This window comes from Ranitomeya variabilis, chromosome 4 (assembly GCF_051348905.1).
Source record: "Ranitomeya variabilis isolate aRanVar5 chromosome 4, aRanVar5.hap1, whole genome shotgun sequence".
NCBI lineage: Eukaryota > Metazoa > Chordata > Amphibia > Anura > Dendrobatidae > Ranitomeya > Ranitomeya variabilis.
In genome coordinates this window covers 707932636-707951179 of record NC_135235.1, presented here as the reverse complement: position 1 = coordinate 707951179, position 18544 = coordinate 707932636, and the positions used below count along the sequence as shown (strand labels likewise).

The following is an 18544-nucleotide window of genomic DNA, read 5'->3' as shown; positions in this document are numbered from 1 at the left end:
TATTGTGAGGCAACATTAACAAAAACCAGCAATTCATGAATTCCTTTTTGAGGGGGGTGTTTATACCGTTCCGCGTTTGGAAAAACTGATAAAGCAGTTTTATTCTTCGGGTCAGTACAATTACAGCGATACCTCATTTATATAATTTTTTTATGTTTTGGCGCTTTTATACAATAAAAACTTTCATATAAAAAATAATTTTTGCATCGCTTTATTCTGAGGACTATAACTTTTTATTTGTTTCGCTAATGACGCTGTATGGCGGCTCGGTTTTTTTTTGCGGGACAAGATGACGTTTTATAGCGGTACTTTGTTTATTTATATCTGTCTTTTTGATCGCGTGTTATTCCACTTTTTGTTCGGCGGTATGATAAAGCATTGTGTTGTGCCTCATGATTTTTTTTTTTTTTTTACGTTGTTCACTGAAGGGGTTAACTAGTGGGACAGTTTTATAGGTCGGGTCATTACAGTCGGCGATACTAGATATGTGTACTTTTATTTTATTTTATTTTTTATTTACTTAAAGTAATGTATATTGGAACAATATTTTTTTTTTCTTTATTTAGGATTTTTTTTTATTTTTTATATTTTTACACAGTCTAATTTTTTTTTTTTTTTTTTTTACTTTGCCGCGGGGGGGGGACATCACTATATATTATCAGATCGCTGAGGTATATAGTGTATTGTTAACAATAACTGAGGAATAAGCGATCTAGACTTACCTCACTATATACCATAATTGGGTTATTGTCTCTATATTTGCACTGCGCATGAAACCAGTTTGTGGATAGGAAGCATTCTGTATACTATGTAAACTGTGTTTGTCAAGTGATGAATTTTTATTCTTATTTGTTTATAAATAAATTATTGTTTGAACTGACCATTCTGTGGCCTGATTAATTATATGGCAGGCTTGTTTTGGTGTATCATAGTTTTGAATGAGTTCTATGTAAACTTTTGGACTAATATGTATAAACCTCATCAGGAGTATGCCCAGGCTTGTAGGGAGGTCATACAGGCACAAGGAGGCAACACACACACAACTGAACATCATTTCCTTGTCTTGAGGCATTTCCACTGAAGTTGGATCAGCCTGTAATTTGATTTTCCACTTTGATTTTGAGTATCATTCCAAATCCAGACCTCCATGGGATATTCATTTTGATTTACATTGATAATTATGTTTTATTGTTCTCAACACATTCCACTATGCAATGAATACAAATTTGCAACTGAAATATTTCATTCAGTGATATCTAGGATGTGGTATTTGTGTTCCCTTTATTTTTTTGAGCCGTGTATATTGGTTTTATTAGTAGATGTAAAGAAGAAAACTAAATACTGTAAAATAATCACTCATGTTTCCCTTATCTCCAGTAATTGTATTATTACACAGGATTCTTATGATGTTACATCGGCTCATCTTCTCATTCAGGTCTCTACAATATCGGATCCTCTCAGTGAAGATCTTCTATATGAGAGCATTTTCCTGATTTACCCATCAAAGATGGATATGGACAGAGACAAGATGGCGGAGAGGATATTACACCTCACCCTAGAGATCCTCTTCCGGCTTACTGGAGAGGTGAGAGATTCTGATGACTAGAGATGAGCGGTGTTCGAGTCGGACTGTTCGCCAATTTCAAATTCGAGATGCTTTGGGCGGTGTTCGAGTCGTACGACGAACTCGAACAATTTGCTTAAAATTCGGCTGTTCGAGTTTCTGTTAGATAACTGTTCGTTCACCAAAAGCCTAGCTTGATTTGCACATTAAAACTGTTTATCATTGTTAATGGACTCTTTCAGTGTATAGTGGGCGGGGGGGGGGGGTGTTAGATCTGGCTGAAATAACGCCGACCTCCATTTTTATTTTTTTTTCCTTTTCCGCATTTACAGAGGGGCGGTGCAGTCTCTCAGCCTATCAGCAGTGCGCACACACACAGCAAAGTGCATGTGATGCAGACAAGCAAGGGCATGTCACTCCTTGCCCAATGAGAACCAGCCATTTGCCCCGTCGTCACCATTTCCTCACTGCTGCAGCTTAGTGTTAGACGGCACCGCTGCTGCTGTGGGCGCTATACAGTCAAAGAGTCTTTTTTTGCCAGCAAATTTTCTGAGAGATAGGTTTAGGGAGTTGGGACCAGTTGTAATATCAGCCCTTTTCAGGGTAGGTTACAGCAGTTCATAGCACTGTTTGCCAGGCAGGTCTGAGCCAGTGCTGTGCAAGTGCTAGTCACAGCATTTTGTGTAATCTAGCTCAGCCAATCCTTTTAGGCTAGTAGCATTGTCTAATAGTCATCTGAGTAGCCCGCCTGTGAAGCTAGCTACACCGCCTGTGTATCTCAGTTTTTATGGCATCTAACCCAGTAAATCGTTTTGGGGTTTGGGGCCTAGTAGCAGTGTCTGCACGTCCACAGAGTAGCCCGCCTGTGAAACAAGCTATACCGTCTGTGTATCTCGATTTTCACTGCATCTAATCCAGTTGATAGTTTTGGGCCTAGTAGCAGTGTCTGCACGTCAGCAGAGTAGCCCACCTGTGTAACTAACTACACCGCCTGTGTATCTCAATTTTTACTGCATCTAATCCAGTTGATAGTTTTGGGCCTAGGAGCAGTGTCTGCACTGTCTGACGAGCCCTGGTGCAATACGTTATGACGTATAGCCTGGGCCAACGAGCTCAAGAGGTGGGGCAAATCACGCTGCAGGAGTGATCTCAGATCATGGACCTATGTACCCTTCTGCACAGTTTTGAAATAGTAACGAAGATGTTTAGTGCTGACGATGCCATTATCAGCATGACCATTCCGGTGATATACATGCTGAAGCACACCTTACACAGTGTTCGGAGTCAGGTGGTGGAACAAGAGGAGGAGGAGGAACAGGAAGAGTCGTATGCGGAAGGGATCATATCTCCAAGGCCAAGAAGGTTGGCAGCACCAAGGCGGCTGGCATTGGAGGCTGGGGGAGAGGGATTACCGAGGGCGCATGGTAGCAGCCAAACTGTTGAGGAAGGTGCAGGAGGCGAGGAAGAAGTGGAGGGCGAACTGGCTCTGGGCATGGAAGACTCATCAGATGAGGGAGACCTTGATCAAATTTCTGTTGTGCGAGGTTGGGGGCAGAAGGCAGACGAAGGAAGCATGATTCTCACCTCGCCACCACCAAGACAACAAGGACTTGGTCCTCCTGTATGCGCAAGACACATGAGTAGTGTTGAGCGATACCTTCCGATATCGGAAAGTATCGGTATCGGAAAGTATCGGCCGATACCGTCAAAGTATCGGATCTAATCCGATACCGATACCCGATCCCAATGCAAGTCAATGGGACGAAAATATCGGAATTAAAATAAACCCTTTCTTTCCTTGTAGGTTAATTCTACATGAAGGAAAACAACTAAGAATAATGTAGGATGTATTGGGGGAGGTGGCGGAGACATTAAAGGCACAGAGGTTTAGCCCAAACAAATAGAATAGCAGGTTTTTTTGTTTTTTTTTATGACGTTCGGCGTTAGAAAGATTTTGACTTTTTTTTTTTTTTTATTTTGTCAGATATTGATGTTTCACTACTTCCACGTCCTTCACCTTCTTTTTTACTTCTCCCACACTTTCTTCTTCATTATCCTCATCATCAGCTTCTTTGACATCAACTATCTTCACCTTATTCATCTTCTTCTTGTTCTACCTATAATTTTTTTTTTTACATTGTTCATATTCTTTTTATTTAACTATTATCTTTTTCATATTCAACTTCTTCATCATATTCTTATTTGTGACAGGCATTCCCGTAGTTGTTATCTATAAAAGTTTGAAGATTACACCTTCCGTTCTGCCTGTCACAAAAGAGTTACATTTGTCCGCGTTCAGTTTGGCCTGCAGCATCAGGCTTTATCCAGGGGCACCACGAGGAGGAACGGACTCACCCCCATACACTGCTTAGTCTTCTGCTTATAATTTAGATAATATCTTTTGCTCTGATATTTAGTCTTATGCTTAATGTTCTTCTGCTCTTTGTTCTGCAGCCTCTTGTTCTTCTGCTTCTCGGTCTCCCATGTCGTCGTCGTCTCCAGGGTCGTCGTCTCCAGGGTTGTCGTCTCCGGGGTCGTCGTCATCGGGGTGGTCTTCAGGGTCATCGTCTCCAGGGTCGTCGTCATCTCAGTGGTCGTCGTCTCTGGTGTCGTCGTCATCTTAGGGGTGGTCTTCCGGGTCGTCGTCTTTAGGGTCTTGAACTTGGAAATGTAGCAGAAGGTACAAGAAGGCTGAGAAAATGCCGAGAAACAGCTGATGGAACTGGAACTCGGATGGTTACCCGAAGGTCCAAGAGCCAATGGAACTACCGAGGACCAGCTGACGTTACTGGAACCCGGTTACTAAGCAGGAGGTACCCGTGCCTGAAAGCACTACCAAGGACCACCTGACGTTGGTGGAACTCGGATACCCAGAAGGAGGCACCTAAGCCAAAGGCTCTGCCCGGAACCAGCTGAAGGTACTGGAACCAGGATGGGGAGCAGAAGGTACAAGAGCAAAAGACACTGCCGAGAACCAGCTGACGGTGCTGGAACCCGGATGGGTAGCCGAAGGTCCAAGAGCCAATGGAACTACCGAGGACCAGCTGACGTTACTGGAACCCGGTTACTAAGCAGGAGGTACCCGTGCCTGAAAGCACTACCAAGGACCACCTGACGTTGGTGGAACTCGGATACCCAGAAGGAGGCACCTAAGCCAAAGACTCTGCCCGGAACCAGCTGACGGTGCTGGAACCAGGATGGGGACCTATTCAAGCTTATCTTCCTAGAGCCCCAACTAGCGGTGTTGGAGCAAAGGGTCAGCAGGGGGAGCAGAGTGTAGGCCAAAGCCTGCACTGGCGGCAGCTTTGTGTCTGCGTGGCTGTTGCAGGACACGTTGCCGGCTGCACAGCAGGGGAACAGCTGGCGTTGCTGAACCCCACTGACACTTTGGCTGGTGTTTTTCTCTGTGCAGCTAGCAGTACCGGGCACCAACTGGCGGTGTTAGAGCCCAGGCTCTGCGGGGGGAGCAGAGTGTAGGCCGAAGCCTAATTGAACCAATTTTAAAGGTAACCTTTAACCCCCCCTCAGGTGTTACAAACTAGAAGAGCCACAGCTTATGCAGCAGTAGTGCTGCACAAGTCAAAGGTTGCTCTTTTCATTTTTCTCCTTGCACACGCTGAAAGGAACACGTATAACATTTAGGCCCTTACACAGTCAAACTGTGTTGGAGGCGAGAGTTCCCTTCGTAATGAGACGCAGCACAGATGTCAAGAATCCCACCTTGGTGCTGGGCGCAGCCTCCTGAGCGTTGTTATTTGCTGTACAGGAGTCTGCGCTGTCGTGTTATCCATTGGCCTTGCGCTGTTAGCGCTGCACATCTTCTGACATCATTTCATGTCGGCTGTTGCGGTTTGCGATGACCATGAATCCGAGCGACGCAGTGTCTTTACATAGTTAAAACACTGCGGGGCTGGGATTCATGGCCTGGCGCAGTACATAGGTTCGCCTCTCACACTCGGGTCCTTACACCCGCTTCAGACTGTGCGGCGTCAGCTGATCCCTTATCGCATGCCGCGGCCATGAAGCCGCACAGTCTGAAGAAGGCGGAAGGAGATGAGGGACAGGCGAACATAAGCACTGCTCATGCCCGTCAATCACACCCTCGCAGTCCAAATAAATAAGACACCGAGGGGCGTTGTGTGGGTCAGGGCGGCCGCAGAGGCGCAGGCAGCCAAACAATGATGCCAGAAGACGGGCAGCGCTACCAAGGGGGTTGCAGCGTGTCATTACAAAGGAAAGTCACACCTCCGGGACGGTTAAATGGTCACAGAGGACACATTTTAGACGTGTTCAGGTCCACATGTGCGAGGAGAATAAGTTTATGAGCCACCTTGCACACATGCAGCATTACTGCTGTACAAGGTGGCTGGAAAACACACAAACACCTGGGGGTGGGGCGACAGGATCCCTTCAATTTCAGTTCTTGTGTCTGCGTGGCTGTTGCAGGACACGTTGCCGGCTACACAGCAGGGGAACAGCTGGCGGTGCTGAACCCCACTGACACATTGGCTGGTGTTTTTCTCTGTGCAGCTAGCATTACCGGGCCCCAACTGGCGGTGTTAGAGCCCAGGGTCAGCAGGAGGAGAGGGAGCAGAGTGTAGGCCGAAGCCTGCACTGGCGGCAGCTTTGGGTCTGTTGTGCCTGCGTGGCTGTTGCAGGACACGTTGCCGGCTGCACAGCAGGGGAACAGCTGGCGTTGCTGAACCCCACTGACACTTTGGCTGGTGTTTTCCTCTGTGCAGCTAGCAGTACCGGGCACCAACTGGCGGTGTTAGAGCCCAGGCTCTGCGGGGGGAGCAGAGTGTAGGCCGAAGCCTAATTGAACCAATTTTAAAGGTAACCTTTAACCCCCCCTCAGGGGTTACAAACTAGAAGAGCCACGCCTTATGCAGCAGTAGTGCTGCACAAGTCAAAGGTTGCTCTTTTAATTTTGTTCCTTGCACAAGCTGAATGAAACACGTACAACATTTTGGCCCTTATACAGTCAATATGTCTTGGAGGCGGGAGTTCCCTTCGTAATGAGACGCAGCACAGCTGGCAAAAATACCACCTTGGTGCTTGATGCGGCCTCCTGAGCATCGCATTTTGATGTACAGGAGTCTGCGTTGTTGCGTTATCCCTTGGCCATGCGCTGCCCCTCTTCTGACATCATTTCATGTCGGCTGGTGCGGTTCGCGATGCCCATGAATCCCAGCCCCGCAGTGTCTTTACAGTGTTTCACACTGCGGGGCTGGGATTCATGGCCTGGCGCAGTACATATGTTCGCCTCTCGCTCGTGTCCTTACACCTGCTACAGACTGTGCGGCGTCAGCTGATCCCTTATCGCATGCCACGGCCATGAAGCCGCACAGTCTGAAGAAGGCGGAAGGAGCTGAGTGACAGCCTGGCGAAGATATGCACTGCTCATGCCCGTCAATCACACCCTCGCAGTCAAAATAAATAAGACACCGAGGGGCGTTGTGTCGGGCAGGGCGGCCGCAGAGGCGCAGCCAGCCAAACAATGATGTCAGAAGAAGGGCTGTGCTACCAAGGGGGTCGTTGCGTGTCATTACAAAGGAAAGTCACACCTCAGGGACGTTTTAATGGTCTCAGGGGACACATTGTAGACGTGTTCCGTTCCACGGGTGCAAGGAGAATAAGTTTATGAGCCACCTTGCACACATGCAGCATTACTGCTGTACAAGGTGGCTGTGAAACATACAAACGCCTGGGGGAGGGGGGACAAGTTCCCTTCAATTTCAGTTCTTGTGTCTGCGTGGCTGTTGCAGGACACGATGCCGGCTACACAGCAGGGGAATAGCTGGCGGTGCTGAACCCCACTGACACATTGGCTGGTGTTTTTCTCTGTGCAGCTAGCAGTACCGGGCACCAACTGGCGGTGTTAGAGCCCAGGGTCAGCGGGGGGAGCAGAGTGTAGGCCGAAGCCTAATTGAACCAATTTTAAAGGTAACCTTTAACCCCCCTCAGGTGTTACAAACTAGAAGAGCCACAGCTTATGCAGCAGTAGTGCTGCACAAGACAAAGGTTGCTCTTTTCATTTTTCTCCTTGCACACGCTGTAAGGGACACGTATAACATTTAGGCCCTTACACAGTCAAACTGATTTTGAGGCGTGAGTTCCCTTCGTAAAGAGACGCAGTACAGCTGGCAAAAATCCCACCTTGGTGCTTGGCGCGGCCTCCTGAGCATCGTTATTTGTTGCACAGGAGTCTGCGCTGTCGTGTTATCCCTTGGCCTTGCGCTGTTAGCGCTGCCCATCCTCTGACATCATGTAATGTCGGCCGTTGCGGTTTGCGATGACCATGAATCCCAGCCCCGCAGTGTCTTAACATTGTTAAAACACTGCGGGGCTGGGATTCATGGCCTGGCGCAGTACATATGTTCGCCTCTCGCTTGGGTTCTTACACCCGCTTCAGACTATGCGGCGTCAGCTGATCCCTTATCGCATGCCACGGCCATGAAGCCGCACAGTCCGAAGAAGGCGGAAGGAGATGAGGGACAGGCGAAGAAATGCACCGTTCATGCCCATCAATCACACCCTCGCAGTCCAAATAAATAAGACACCGAGGGGCGTTGTGTGGGGCAAGGCGGCCGCAGAGGCGCAGGCAGCCAAACAATGATGCCAGAAGACGGGCAGCGCTACCAAGGAGCTTGTTGCGTGTCAATACAAAGGAAAATCACACCTGAGGGACGTTTTAATGGTCACAGAGGACACATTTTAGACGTGTTCAGTTCCACATGTGCGAGGAGAATAAGTTTCTGAGCCACCTTGCACACATGCAGCATTACTGTCGTACAAGGTGGCTGTAAAACGTAGAAACACCTGGGGGAGGGGGGACAGGTTTCCTTCAATTTCAGTTCTTGTGTCTGCGTGGCTGTTGCAGGACACGTTGCTGGCTGCACAGCAGGGGAACAGCTGGCGGTGCTGAACCCCACTGACACATTGGCTGGTGTTTTTCTCTGTGCAGCTAGCACATCTGGGCCCCAACTGGCGGTGTTAGAGCCCAGGGTCAGCAGGAGGAGGAGAGGGAGCAGAGTGTAGGCCGAAGCCTGCACTGGAGCAAGTTGAAAGGGAACCTTTAACCCCCCCCCCCAGGCGTTTGTAGCTGAAAGAGCCATCGTGTACAGCACTAATGCTGGAAAAGGTAAACTTAGCTCTTTTAATTATGGTCCTTGCACATGCTGAACCTAACACTTATGAAAAGTGTCCCCTCCTACCGTGATACCGTCCGGTTGGTGGAACTTTCCTTTGTGATGTGACGCAGCACAGCCGTCATTCTTACCCCCTTGGCGCCGTGCGCCGCCTCCTCAGCGTTGTTTGAATCAGTCCCAGAGCCTGCGCTGTTAGGTTAGCCCTTGGCCATGCACACATTTTGCGCTGCCCGTATTCTGACATCATTTGGTGTCAGGCTGGCTGAGCCTGTGCGGCCGCGCTGGACGAGATCCCGCCTCGCAGTGTCGTCTAATGTAATCCCAACGCGGGCCTAGGGTTCCGTAGCCATGCGCAGTGCATATCCTCACCTCTCACTCCCCTCCCTACGGCTTCTTCAGACTGTGCGGTGTCACGGCCGTGGCATGCTATTAGGGATCAGCTGACACCGCACAGTCTGAAGAAGCCGTAGGGAGATGAGTGAGAGGCGGAGGTTCAGATATGCACTGCGCATGTCCATGGATCTCAGGCCCCCAGTGGGATTAAATCAGAAGACACTACGAGGCGGGATCTCGTCCAGTGCGGCCGCACAGGCTCAGCCAGCCTGACACCAAATGATGTCAGAAGACGGGCAGCGCAAAATGTGTGCATGGCCAAGGGCTAACCTAACAGCGCAGGCTCCGGGACTGATTCAAACAACGCTGAGGAGGCGGCGCACGGCGCCAAGGGGGTAAGAATGATGGCTGTGCTGCGTCACATCGCAAAGGAAAGTTCCACCAACCGGACGGTATCACGGTAGGAGGGGACACTTTTCATAAGTGTTAGGTTCAGCATGTGCAAGGAGCACCACGAAAAGAGGCACTTTTTCCCTTTGCATCATTACTGCTGCACAAGGTGGCTCCTTCAGTAACAAACGCCTGGGGGGGGACAGGTTCCCTTAAATTTAACTTGTTGTGCCTGCGTGGCGGTCGCAGTACACGTTGCCGTATACACAGCAGGGGAACAGCTGGCGGTGCTGAACCCCACTAACACATTGGCGAGGTGTTTGGCTCTGTGCGGACAGCACTTCTGGACAGCAACTAGCGGTGTTGGAGCCCAGGGACAGGAGGAGGAGGAGGAGGTGGAGGAGATAGGAGGGATTGCCACACACACAGCAAGGGAACAGCTGACGTTACTGAACCCCAATAACAGAGGAGGGACTGTTGACTGTGCGTACAGCACTTCTGGACAGCAACTAGCGGTGTTGGAGCCCAGGGACAGGAGGAGGAGGTGGAGGAGATAGGAGGGATTGCCACACACACAGCAGGGGAACAGCTGACGTTACTGAACCCCAATAACAGAGGAGGGACTGTTGGGACTGTGCGGACAGCACTTCTGGACGGCAACTAGCGGTGTTGGAGCCCAGGGACAGGAGGAGGAGGAGGAGGTGGTGGAGATAGGAGGGATTGCCACACACACAGCAGGGGAACAGCTGACGTTACTGAACCCCAATAACAGAGGAGGGACTGTTGGGACTGTGCGGACAGCACTTCTGGACAGCAACTAGCGGTGTTGGAGCCCAGAGACAGGAGGAGGAGGAGGAGGTGGAGGAGATAGGAGGGATTGCCACACACACAGCAGGGGAACAGCTGACGTTACTGAACCCCAATAACAGAGGAGGGACTGTCGGGACTGTGCGGACAGCACTACCAGGCAACAACTAGCGGTGTTGGAGCCCAGGGACAGGAGGAGGAGGAGGTGGAGGAGATAGGAGGGATTGCCACACACACAGCAGGGGAACAGCTGACGTTACTGAACCCCAATAACAGAGGAGGGACTGTTGGGACTGTGCGGACAGCACTACCAGGCAACAACTAGCGGTGTTGGAGCCCAGGGACAGGAGGAGGAGGAGGAGGTGGAGGAGATAGGAGGGATTGCCACGCACACAGCAGGGGAACAGCTGACGTTACTGAACCCCAATAACAGAGGAGGGACTGTCGGGACTGTGCGGACAGCACTACCAGGCAACAACTAGCGGTGTTGGAGCCCAGGGACAGGAGGAGGAGGTGGAGGAGATAGGAGGGATTGCCACACACACAGCAGGGGAACAGCTGACATTACTGAACCCCAATAACAGAGGAGGGACTGTTGGGACTGTGCGGACAGCACTACCAGGCAACAACTAGCGGTGTTGGAGCCCAGGGACAGGAGGAGGAGGAGGAGGTGGAGGAGATAGGAGGGATTGCCACACACACAGCAGGGGAACAGCTGACGTTACTGAACCCCAATAACAGAGGAGGGACTGTCGGGACTGTGCGGACAGCACTACCAGGCAACAACTAGCGGTGTTGGAGCCCAGGGACAGCAGGAGAAGCAGAGGAACACAATGTAGGCCGAAGCCTGATTGGAGAAAGGGAACCTTTAACCCCCCCCCCCAAGGCGTTTGTAGCTGAAAGAGCCAGCTTGTGCAGCACAAAAGATGCAAAAGGAAAAGGTGGCTCTTTTCATTATGCTCCTTGCAAACACAGAACTTAACACACTTATAAAATGTGTCCACTGATACCGTAAAACCGTCCCGGAGGTGGGACTTTCCTTCGTAATATGACGCAGCACAGCTGTCATTCCTACCCCCTTGGCGCCGTGCCCCGGCTCCTCAGCGTTGTTTAAATCTGTCCCGGAGCCTGCGCTGTTATGTTATCCCTTGGCCAGGCACACTTAGCGCTGCCCATCTTCTGACATCATTTGGTGTCAGGCTGGCTGCGCCTGTGCGGCCGCGCTGGCCGAGATCCCGCCTCGCAGTGTCGTCTAATGTAAAAAATGTAACAAATTTGTCGTCAAATGTAACAAAAATAGCTACCTTTTCCTTGTGCAGCATTACTGCTGCACAAGGTGGCTCTTTCAGTAACAAACGCCTTGGGGGGGGGGAAAGGTTCCCTTACATTTCAGTTGTTGTGTCAGCGTGGCGGTCGCAGGACACATTGCCGGCTACACAGCTGGGGATCAGCTGACGTTACTGAAACCCAATAACACTGGGTCGTATGTTTTGACTGTGCAGACGGCACTTCTGAGCCTCAACTGGCGGTGTTGGAGCCCAGGAATTTAAGTTCAGGTGGTAGAAAGATGAACACAACAGGAGACCTGGATAACGTAGACAGTCACCTAATTATTTAATCAGGAAGAGGAGTGGCAAATTCCTGCGAGATCCAGGCCTTGATCATTTTCAGGAAAGTAAGCCGGTCAACGTTATCGGAGGATAGTCGCATGCGACGGTCAGTTAGTACACCACCTGCAGCACTAAAGACACGTTCCGATAATACACTAGCCGCAGGGCAAGCCAGCACCTCCAATGCATACTGGCTTAGCTCTGGCCATGTATCCAGCTTTGAGACCCAAAACTTGAAAGGTGAAGAGCCGTCTGGGAGTACAGCAAGAGGGCAAGACATGTAGTCTGTCACCATCTGACGGAACCGTTGCCTCCTGCTGACTGGAGCCGTCTGTGATGGTGTTGACTTTTGTGGCGGGCACAGAAAACTGTGCCACAGTTGGGCCATACTGCTCTTGCCTTGGGCAGAGGCACTGCTTCTGCTCCCTCTTTGTGCAGAGCCTCCACCACTGCCTGGACGCACTGAGCTGCTTTGTAATGCACTAGCAGCACTTCTCTCACTTGGAATGGAGAAGATGATGGAATTCACCAGTGTGTCTTGGTACTCCCGCATTTTTCGCTCCCGGTTCAACGGTGTGATGAGGCTTTCTACGTTGTCCCGGTAGCGAGGATCGAGGAGGGTGAACACCCAATATTCAGACATGTTGACAATGTGGGCGATGCGGCGGTCGTTTCTCAGGCACTGCAGCATGTAATCCACCATGTGCTGCAGACTGCCAACTGCCCAAGAAACGCTGTCCCCTGCTGGAGGCGTGATCTCTGCCTGCTCGTCATCACCCCACCCTCGCTGTACACACTGAGTACTGGACAATTGTGTAACTCCCTCCTCTGGACGGATGTCTTCCTCCTCCATTGACTCCTCCTCATCCTCCTCACAAACTGTCCCCTGCCTACGCGTTTGTGAGGAACCACGTGGCGCTGACTGTCCAGAAGATGATGGAAATGTTGAATCCTCATCCTCCACCTCTTCCACAACATCATCCCTTAGCGCTTGCAGGGATTTTTCAAGCAGGCAGATAAGGGGGACAGTCATGCTGACTAGTGCATCATCTGCACTCGCCATCCGCGTGGAATAATCGAAGGGACGCAAAACCTGGCAGACGTCATTCATAGTGGCCCACTCTGTGGTTGTGAAGTCTGAACGGCGCTGAGTGCGACTTCTTTGTGCCTGATGCAGCTGGTACTCCATTACAGCTTGCTGCTGCTTACACAACCGCTCCAACATATGTAACGTGGAATTCCACCTGGTAGGTAGGTCACATATGATGCGATGTTCCGGCAGGCGGTGTCGGCGCTGCAGAGCCGCAATGCGCGCTTTTGCCGTGCTGGAACGCCGCAAGTGAGCACACTCTAGGCGGACCTTGTGCAGCAGTGCATCAAGATCCGGATAGTCCCTCAAAATACTCTGCACGACCAAATTGAGCACATGTGCCAGACAAGGGATGTGAGTGAGGTTGCCGAGGCCCAGAGCTGCCACCAGATTTCGGCCATTATCACACACTACCATGCCTGGCTGGAGATTCGCTGGCACAAACCACACATCGCTCTCTTGCTTGATGGCATTCCAGAGCTCCTGCGCTGTGTGGCTTCGATTCCCCAAAGAAATTAATTTCAAGACGGCCTGTTGACGTTTGGCCACGGCTGTGCTCATGTCGGTCGTAACAGGTAAACGTTCATCACGGGTCCATGTGGAGGTGGACTGTGACGGCTCCTGCAGCGATGATTCTGAGGAACTGGTGTAAGAGGAGGAGTCAATGCGTACAGAATGGATTCCTGCAATCCTTGGAGTGGGCAGGACACGTCCTGCGCCACTCGCACGGTCTGTACCCGGCTCAACGACATTAAACCAATGGGCAGTGAGGGAAAGGTATCGCCCCTGTCCATGTTGACTGGTCCACGCATCGGTGGTGAGGTGGACCTTGCTACTGACGGCGTTCAGTAGCGCGTGTTTTATGTGTCCCTCCACATGCTTGTGTAGGGCAGGGACGGCTTGCCTGCTGAAATAAAAGCGGCTGGGCACATTGTACTGTGGGACTGCCAATGACATCAAGTCACGGAAGCTGTCAGTCTCCACCAGCCTGAATGACAGCATTTCCAGTGACAGAAGTTTGGCAATGCCTGCAGTCAGAGCCTGTGCTCGTGGGTGGTTTGCCGAGAAAGGCCGCCTTTTCTCCCATGCCTGTACTACCGATGGCTGTACACTGGGCTGGGAGTGTGTGGATGACTGGGATAGTGGTGCTGCGGGTGGAATTACAGCGGGTCTCTGGACAACAGGGCCAGAGGTTCTTCCACGGCGATCCTGGGAGGAAGCCGAACCAGCTGCGTGTGAGCTGGAGGAAGAGGCAACACGAGCTGAAGAGGTGGTAGCTGCCGCTCTTGTTTGGCCTAGCTCTTCAGTGTGTTTTTGTAACTCCGCCGCGTGCCTGTTGCGCACATGTTTCCACATGTTGGAGGTATTGAGGTTGCTGACATTTCGACCTCTTTTTACTTTGTGATGACACACCTAGCATTTGACATAGCAAATGTCATCTGCAACTGGGTCAAAAAAGGACCAGGCACTGCAAGTCTTGGGAGCGCCCTTTTTGGCTTTTGGAAGAGACATGCTCCTAACGGGTGCCAAAGCGGAGGCTGCAGGATCCGCAGTCTTCCCCCTCCCTCTCCCTCTTTGGGCCGTACGGGGAATCTCTTCCTCAGAGCTGCTCCCACCACCTTCCTGTCCCTCACGCCAAGATGGGTCAAGGACCTCATCATCTACACTACCCTCTGCCCCCAACTGCTCCTCCTGGGTAGTCTCAGCAGCAGAGCACGCACCAGTAAGTGGCACCTGAGTGTCATCATCAGCGGATGCGGCCTGCGATGTGGTGACCGGAGGCACTGGCCCACCCGCCTCTTCAGACTCAGAGAGAAAAAGCTGTTGGGCATCACTGCACCCTGCCTCTTCTTCCATTTCTCCAATGCTGCTTGGCTGGCCCCCTGTTTCCAAGCCAAGAGATTCAGAGAAAAGAAGTAGAGACGGCTCCTGTCCTGGGCTCTCTGTCTGCCTGGGCAATTTGGCAGGTGGTGAAGAGACAGATGGCTGCTCTCCAGTGCTCTGTGTCTGAGAGGATGTGGCACTAATTGAAGTTGATGCATTAGCTGCCATCCATCCGACAACGGCTTCAATTTGTTCTTCACGCAGCAGCGGTGTACGGCGCTCTGCGACAAAGCTGCGCATGAATGACTGTTCCCTGGTGAAAGTGGGTGCTGATGAGTCACCGGTGCCCGCAGCAGGCACAGAATCCCCACGTCCCCTCCCTGCTCCGCGCCCACGCCCACGTGCCTTACTCACTGCCTTCTTCATCTTGGTTGACTGATAAAGATAAGCAGAAAAGTACTAACGGCTTTGTGTGCTTATTCCTGAACAACTCCTAACAGGTATAAGAAACACTAATTTTCTAAAGTGTGGACTAGACTTTAATATGAGCTAATGTGGCCTACACAAATGTAAAGTGGTGGCACTGGTGTGTTTGGTGAACTTTATTATTTATTTTTTTTGGGGGGGCTGAACTGACAACAGAGAGAGCTGCAGTCACACGGAGACCGTGCAGACAGCCGTAAACGGCGCTGCAAGGCCCAAAAACCCTCCTCTACGTTATCCTATGTAGTGTTTTTCCACAAATTAGCTGGAGACGGGTGGAAAGACACTAATAGGAATTTTTTGAAAAAATGTGCAGCAGCCTGCACTACTTAAAAGAAAAGGAAAATTGATTTTACGGTATGACGCAGTGAAGAACCCTGAGCTGGAGACAACCAGGCTATGGCTGCTCACAGACTACAGGGCGAGCTGCAGTCACACGGAGACCGTGCAGACAGCCGTAAACGGCGCTGCAAGGCCCAAAAACCCTCCTCTACGTTATCCTATGTAGTGTTTTTCCACAAATTAGCTGGAGACGGGTGGAAAGACACTAATAGGAATTTTTTGAAAAAATGTGCAGCAGCCTGCACTACTTAAAAGAAAAGGAAAATTGATTTTACGGTATGACGCAGTGAAGAACCCTGAGCTGGAGACAACCAGGCTATGGCTGCTCACAGACTACAGGGCGAGCTGCAGTCACACGGAGACCGTGCAGACAGCCGTAAACGGTGCTGCAAGGCCCAAAAACCCTTCTCTACCTTATCCTATGTAGTGTTTTTCCACAAATTAGCTGGAGACGGGTGGAAAGACACTAATAGGATTTTTTTGAAAAAATTAGCAGCAGACTACACTACTTGGAAAAAAAACAAAAAAAAAAAAAACAGTATGAGGCAATGAACCACCCTCCCTGAACTGAATACAACCAGCTATGGATGGCCTATGGCTGCACTCAGACTAGAGAGTGGGCTGCACTCACACACACACACACACAGACCTTGCAGATCGCTGTGAAAACAGCGCTACAAGGCAAAAGCAAGGTGAATAGTAGGTGAACACAGCGGTTGCTAAATTAGCCTTTGAAAAGCACAAAAAAGCAAATCGCTATCTCTAAACTGGCCCTCAGTCTGCAAACAGCGTCCTGTCACTAACTGAATTCACAGCAGAGTGAGCGCAAAATGGCGCCAGCGACTTTTAAACTGCATCATGACATCATTTCAGCAGCCAATCACAGCCATGCCAGTAGTTTCATGCCCTCCATGCTGAACAGGATGTGCCCACACTTGGAATCATTGTCATTGGCTGAATTTGTGCAGTTTGAATCTGGGAACTTCCGATTCCGGTATCCGATACGCGGCAAGTATCGGAATCCCGGTATCGGAATTCGGATACCGCAAGTATCGGCCGATACCCGATACTTGCGGTATCGGAATGCTCAACACTACACATGAGTGTCTTCTTGCTGCACTACCTGCAACATGTCCCTCGGATTGTCAGAATCCAAAGTAATGCCGACTACTGGGTTGCCACACTCTTAGATCCCCGGTACAAAAGCAAATTTGGCAAAATAATTCCTGCCATAGAAAGGGATTCACTCATGCAGAAGTATCAGCAGAGACTGTTAGATTCTATAACATCTGCTTTTCCACAAAACACCAGTGGTGCACGTAGTCAATCTGAGTTCTAACTTGCCAACCGTGGGACTATCGAGTCATCACTCTAACCGTAACAGTAACATCGTATCTGGTGGTAACAGCAATTTTTTCCAATCGTTTCAAGATTTTTTTAGACCATCCTTTGCAAGGCCACAGGAGACAAGAAGTCTGACGCACAGCCAACGCCTAGAGAGGATGGTACAAGAGTATCTCCAAGTTAACATTGATGCCATGACTGTGGAACTGGACCCTTGCTCATTTTGCGCTTCCAATCTTGAAAAATGGCCTGTGCTCGCCACTCATGCCTTGGAGATCTTGTTGTGCCCCGCAGCCAGCATTCTCTGAACGTGTGTTCAGCGCTGCTGGTGGTGTGCTGACAGATAAGCACACGCGGCTGTCCAGTGACAATGTAGACAGACTAACGTTCATCAAGATGAACAAATCCTGGATCCGCAAGGACTTTTCTACCCCTGTCACATCCAAACATAGACTAAAGGTACCGTCACACTCAGCGACGCTGCAGCAATATAGACAACGAGCCGATCGCTGGAGCGTCGCTGTTTTGGTCGCTGTAGAGACGTCGAACACAGCAGCTCTAGAATGATGCAGGAGTGATCCAGTGACGTAACGGCGACTCACTTATCATTCTCACTGGTTGTTAGCTCCATGTAAAACATTGCTGACATCGTTGCTTTTGATGTCAAACATGACGATACACGCTGACCTGACAACGAAATAAAGTTCTGGACTTCTAGCTCCGACCAGCGATATCATAGCGGGATCCAGATCGCTGCTGCGTGTCAAACACAACGAGATCGCTATCCAGGACGCTGCAACATCACGGATTGTTGTCATTCTCGTTGCAAAGTTGCTGAGTGTGACGGTACCTTAACCCCTTCCTGACATCAGACGTACTATCCCGTCGAGGTGGGGTGGGCCCGTATGACCACCGACGGGATAGTACGTCATACGCGATCGGCCGCGCTCACGGGGGGAGCGCGGCCGATCGCGGCCGGGTGTCAGCTGCATATCGCAGCTGACATCCGGCACTATGTGCCAGGAGCAGTCATGGACCGCCCCCGGCACATTAACCCCCGGCACACCGCGATCAAACATGATCGCAGTGTACCGGCGGTATAGGGAAGCATCGCGCAGGGAGGGGGCTCCCTGCGGGCTTCCCTGAGACCCCCGGAGCAACGCGATGTGATCGCGTTGCTGCGAGGGTCTCCTACCTCCTTCCTGGCTGCAGGTCCCGGATCCAAGATGGCCGCGGCATCCGGGTCCTGCAGGGAGGGAGGTGGCTTACCGAGCGCCTGCTCAGAGCAGACACTTGGTAAGCCTGCAGCCCTGCACAGCAGATCGTCGATCTGGCAGAGTGCTGTGCACACTGCCAGATCAATGATCTGTGATGTCCCCCCCTGGGACAAAGTAAAAAAGTTAAAAAAAAAAAATTTCCACATGTGTAAAAAAAAAAAAAAAAAAAAAAAAAAAAAAATTCCTAAATAAATAATAATAAAAAAAAAAATATTATTCCCATAAATACATTTCTTTATCTAAATAAAAAAAACAAAACAATAAAAGTACACATATTTAGTATCGCCGCGTCCGTAACGACCCAACCTATAAAACTGCCCCACTAGTTA

At 50.4% G+C, this 18544-nt stretch overlaps 1 protein-coding gene across 2 annotated transcripts in view; it reads left to right on the top strand.

Annotated features, from left to right (window-relative positions):
• LOC143766496 (uncharacterized) overlaps positions 1-18544 on the top strand; it is a 54359-nt gene that overhangs the window by 8508 nt on the left and 27307 nt on the right. The window contains exon 2 of one of the 2 annotated variants that reach the window (XM_077254224.1): positions 1436-1585. In XM_077254224.1, the coding sequence (XP_077110339.1) occupies positions 1436-1585 (150 nt within the window). Of the gene's footprint in view, positions 1-1238; positions 1586-18544 lie in introns of those variants that run through there. The other variant, XM_077254223.1, reaches the window with a different exon arrangement.